At 56.4% G+C, this 5,210-nt stretch overlaps 1 protein-coding gene and 1 non-coding gene across 2 annotated transcripts; both read left to right on the top strand.

The window, feature by feature from the left end:
• The first annotated feature begins 229 nt into the window (after positions 1-229).
• On the top strand, positions 230-3,004 carry RPL12 (ribosomal protein L12). The gene is made up of 7 exons (XM_053996183.1): positions 230-342; positions 425-498; positions 745-843; positions 1,506-1,587; positions 2,204-2,290; positions 2,711-2,823; positions 2,912-3,004. The coding sequence occupies exons 1-7, from the start codon at positions 306-308 to the stop codon at positions 2,915-2,917; spliced, it is 498 nt and encodes a 165-aa protein (XP_053852158.1). The 5' UTR covers positions 230-305; the 3' UTR covers positions 2,918-3,004.
• Positions 1,231-1,358, top strand: LOC128817901 (small nucleolar RNA SNORA65). Its single transcript, XR_008440332.1, has one exon. It is a non-coding gene; the product is annotated as a small nucleolar RNA SNORA65 (small nucleolar RNA).
• Positions 3,005-5,210: the final 2,206 nt, after the last annotated feature.

Genomic DNA, 5,210 nt, shown 5'->3' with positions numbered 1-5,210 from the left:
GGTGCCCTGGGCAGTGCCTCGCCACCCTTCCATATGGTCCAATCTGCAACAGGGCTCGCTCTATCTATCTATCTATCTATCTATCTATCTATACACATCGAGATCCCGCCACAGCCCGCTCGTCACCTCTCGCGAGAGCTCGGCTGCCATTTATATTTCCCTGGCATCTCGCGAGATCTCGGAGGGTATATTTTAGGCCCGCGCGGCTGACGCTCTCTTTTAGCTGCCCCCGGGAGGCTTCGGTTCGGGGTCCATCCTCCTCCATCCGCCTCCATCCGCCTCCATCCGCGCCATCCGCCGCCGCGATGCCGCCCAAGTTCGATCCCAACGAGATCAAAGTCGGTAGGTGGCGGGCAGCGGGGCGGGAGGCGGGCGGGCGCCGCGGGGCCCGGCGGGCGCGGCTGACGCGGCGCTGTCCCCGCAGTTTACCTGCGCTGCACCGGCGGCGAGGTCGGAGCCACGTCCGCGCTGGCCCCCAAGATCGGACCGCTGGGGCTGGTACGTACCGGGGACGGGGAGAGCCGGGCGAGCGAGGAGGCCGAGGGGAGGGATGAAACATGGGCCGAGCGCAGTGGGAAGCGAGTCCTGCTGGGGGAATTGAAGCGTGAGGGAGGGATAAAAACTGAAATTAAACTTAAGCGGGAGGATAAAGCGCGTTGCGAAGGCGCTGGGAAGCAGCCGGGGCAGCGCTGGGCTCTCGGCTTTAACCCGAGCCCCGTGTGACCTCCACGTGTCGTCCCTCAGTCCCCCAAGAAGGTGGGCGATGACATCGCCAAGGCCACGGGCGACTGGAAGGGGCTGCGGATCACGGTGAAGCTGACGATCCAGAACAGGCAAGCGCAGGTACCGCACGCCGCAGGGGCCGGCCGGTGCTGCAGGCGTGGAGCCCGCCCGGGCTCCGCCTGCTCCAGCCACCGGCCCGGATCCCGGCAGGGTCCACTCAGCCCTTCATCCTTCCGAGGTGGATAAAATGAGTGCCACACAGGGGGCGTGTGGGGGTCTTCTGGGAAGACCTTAAAACGTGGGTGGGGGGGTGTGTGTGGAGCCTTGGGGCTTTGTCAGGCAGGAGGATCCCGAGAAGAGATCCTCATATGCCAAAATTCAACTTCCATCCTGTTGCAGATAATTTATTTTTTTACAGAACATTGACCCAGAAAAAAAAAAAAAAAACAACTTACTTAAAGCAGAATAAAAATGAATAACTTAAAATCTTGGCAACTCCTGTAGCCACCTGCCACCGTACCTGTTCTGATGTCTGTGGCTGGTACATTCCAGTGGTGAGCTGAGAGGAAGCCCCAGGCAGGAAGCAGTCCTCTCCTGCTTGTGGGGAGGCCTGTGCCGAAAACCTGGGAACAGATTCCTGCAGCACAAAAAAACCTGGAGCATGAGGGAACTGATCAAACCCACACTGCTCTGGCAGTTCCCTTTGCTGAGATAATTGACAGGTTGAGTGTCTTCATTAGTAATGTAGAATGGAGGGGGGAAATTAATTTCTTTGTATTTAGATAGAGGTTGTTCCTTCTGCCTCTGCTCTGATTATCAAAGCTCTGAAGGAGCCACCTCGTGACAGGAAGAAGCAGAAGAACAGTAAGTGTTCCCCTGTATTTGGTTCTCAATATTTTGAGGCTAAAAGAGGGGAAATACCAGTACCTTTCTCTGGGATTATTCAGCACAAACTGGTAAACGGGACATGAGGCTGTTTTGGGCATCCCTGCAGTGCCAGGGTACCAACAGATGCATATCAGCAGAGCTCTGTGTTTGAGGGGAATGTGGAGTCATGGGCTGGTTTGGGTTGGGAGGGACCTCAAAGCCCACCCAGTGCCACCCCTGCCATGGCAGGGACACCTCCCACTGTCCCAGGGGCTCCCAGCCCCAGTGTCCAGCCTGGCCTTGGGCACTGCCAGGGATCCAGGGGCAGCCACAGCTGCTCTGGGCAAAGCTGAGGTAGAACAGCCCCCTGCCCCATGACCTGTGCAGTACCACGGGGCCTGGCACAGCCAGGGGAGCTGCAGAAATGCCAGCTTAGAGAGAGGAGTTGGGGGTAATTGGGTGCTGCAGTCTGGGAGCAGCAGCACTGACAGCAGCCCTGCTGGAGCTGCACACCCCCAGCTCTCCACGTGATGAGAGTGCTGGGAATGGTGCTCCCAGGGGAAACAGGGAGCTGGCAGTGCCCGGGTGCCTCACTGCTGCTCTTCCCTCCCAGTTAAGCACAGTGGCAGCGTCACCTTCGACGAGATCGTGAACATCGCGCGGCAGATGCGGCACCGCTCCCTGGCCCGGGAGCTCTCGGGTGAGTCCTGGGGCTGGCGTGCAGGGAATGCTCCATTGCCTGCCAGGGAGGGCTCCCAGCTGAGCTCTGCTGGCTGGGAACAGGCAGCCCCAACACCTGGGGAGAGAGGAGGGGCACAGGGAGTTTGCAGTGTGTTCCTGGGGGAATCCAGGGTGTGAGATCTGGCTAAGGGAGTTGATGTTCCCTGGTGAGCCCTGAGGCTCCAGCCTGCAAACCCCTGAGGGAAGAGGGACAGCTGGGAGCAGTGATGAGTTCTCTGTCAGAATCCACACTGGTTTGGGTTGCAGGGGACCTTAAAGCTCATTGAGTTGCACCCCTTGCCATGGGCAGGGACACCTTCCCTAGCCCAGGTTGCTCCAGGTAAACTCCTCAGATGTTTTCCTGTGGTAGAGCACTGACGAGCTGTGTCTGCTGCTGCAGGGACCATCAAGGAGATCCTTGGCACTGCCCAGTCCGTGGGCTGCAGCATTGATGGGAGACACCCCCACGACATCATCGATGACATCAACAGTGGTGCCATCGAGTGCCCAGCTGTAAGTACCCAGCTCTGACTCAAATTGCTGTACAGCATCTAATTAATGAAAGAGTCCACTAATGAGCTGTGTTTGCTTCTTCCAACAGAGCTAAGACTGCAGAAAAGGAAGTTGCCACATGAAGGCTCCTTCAGTTTTTTGTAGCACTTTAAATACTAAAATAAAGACCCAGTTGTCTGCAGAGACTTGTTTGTTTGATTTGTCCCTGTCCCATGCTGTGAATTTTCCTTTGGAGAATCTCTCCCTGTCTGCTGGAAATATAGCACCTTTGGTGGGATGTATCCATGCCCGTTTGGAGGGATTGGGGCAGGGATGGAAGTGTGGCTGTGAGGAATGAGAACAGAAAGTTTAGCCTTGCTTATTCAAAATGAGATCCATTTGTGTCCTTTGCTCCCTGTTGAAATTTGGGTCACTGCCCTGGTGACTTGGGGGCCACAGAGCCTGAAGTGGGGCTGTAGTGACAGAGGGAAGGGCATGATCAAAAAACCCCATTTTTATCAAATCCATGACGCTAGGCAGACACCCATTGTCCAGGACATGTCACTGTGTCCCTGTCAGTGTGGAGGGGAGCTGCACCTTCCTCACTCCTAAAGCAAAACTGAGCGAAGCCTGACCTGGGTATTCCCAGCCATGAGAATCCCACAAGCTCAGGGATGTGTCTGTTCCTGCCTGGTGTGGTTGTGCCTTGGGCAGCTCTGCCCAGGCTCCAGGCCTGTGCTGGCCCCTTTCTCCCTGTCCCCAGCTCCACGTGCAGCTGGTGGAGTCAAAACCAGGAGAGTTTGTGGCTTTCACTTTAATCCGTTTCTTCCCAGCTGATTGTAGGGCCTTCTTCTGCGGCAGCCAGGAAAAGAACAAATACAGCTGAAATTCCAGGGACTTGCCATGCTGAGGGAATGGCTGGAGATCAGGGAAAAGTTCTTCCCCCAGAGGGTGCTGGCACTGCCCAGGCTCCCCAGGGAATGGGCACGGCCCCGAGGCTGCCAGAGCTCCAGGAGCGTTTGGCCAGCGCTGCCAGGGATGCCCAGGGTGGGGTTGTTGGGGGGTCTGGGCAGGGACAGGGGTGGGGCTGGATGGTCCCGGTGGGTCCCTCCCAGCTGAGGATATTCCAGGATTCTCTTTGGTTCCTTTGTTGGCATTGACCATGTTACCATGTTTCAAGCTGGAAGGAATTTGGATGCTCTTGGAATAGGTCAGGTGTGGCTCCTCGTGCTCTGAAACCTGCCCAATCCCCATCTCTCCAAGGCTTTCTGTGGCATAAATTCTGAAAAAGTACAGGGGAAGAAAACCTTTGTGTGATGAGTGGCCACAGGCTGAGGGGGCTGCAGAGAGCTGCTGGGATCCCCATCCTCACCCCAGGCCAGGCTGGCTGCGATGCCAGGGGAGGGTTGGGTCCCTTCCAGCTGCGGTTTTGCAGGGGTTCCACAACAAAGCTGCACAAATGCCTGTGGTGCCTGAGGCAGGGCAGCCTGGCAGAGGCTGCAGCCCCTTTCAGCAGCAGCTCTGCTTTAAACTCTCTGCTCCTGGTGTTGGAAATCCAGTCTGGTGTGAGCCCCAAGTCTCAGGAGCTGTTCAGCCTCATGCTGTCGGGGCTGTCCTGTGTGGGTTTCCCTCCACTTGGCAGTGCTGGAAACAGTTGGGAAAATGATTCCTTTTCCTTACTGGGAGTTCTCCCGGGACAGGACCTGTAACTTCCCTTTCCCATGCTGCCTGAGGGCACGTGCTCTGGGTCGAGCCAAGCAGTGCTTGGAAGGAGGGTTTGCCCTGCCAATAATTAATATTTCCCAAATCATGCTTCTTCAAAAGGAGGCAGAGGGTTCCAAAGATAACCACCTCCATAAATGTCACATTTAAACCCATCTTCCGAATTTATTATTTAATTTAGTATCTTTATTAATGACATAGATGAAGGGATCAAGTGCAACCTCAGCAGTCTGGCAGGTGACACCAAGCTGAGGGTGCAGTGACAGATCTGAGGGATCTGATGCCATCCAGAGGGACCTGGACACGCTGGAGCAGTGGCCCATGGGAACCTCATGAGGTTTAACCGGGCTAAGTGCAACTAAGGGGCAACTCCCGGGATCAATCCAGGCTGGGGATAAGCAGATGGAACAGCCCCGGGAGAGGGATCGCACAAATCTTTAGGGTTTTTTTGAGGGAATGAAGATGCAGAGGATACCCTGGGTTGAAATCTCAACCAAAACATTGCTGGGACTCCCTCACAGATCCTGAAGTAACCCCCAGTGCTGGAATGGCTGGAAGCTCTGGCAGTAACTGCCCTGGTGGGGAGTCTCTTGGGCGACCCCACAAGAGCCCTGTGGCGGCTCTGTGCTGTCCCAGCTGGGCCTGGCTGCTGTCCCAAGGCAGGGCACAGCCAGCTGGGGCCCCGC

The sequence above is a fragment of the Vidua macroura genome, chromosome 21, assembly GCF_024509145.1.
Source record: "Vidua macroura isolate BioBank_ID:100142 chromosome 21, ASM2450914v1, whole genome shotgun sequence".
NCBI classification, from domain to species: Eukaryota; Metazoa; Chordata; class Aves; order Passeriformes; family Viduidae; genus Vidua; species Vidua macroura.
Note: the sequence above shows the minus strand (reverse complement) of the source record. Positions and strands in the feature narration are given on the sequence as shown.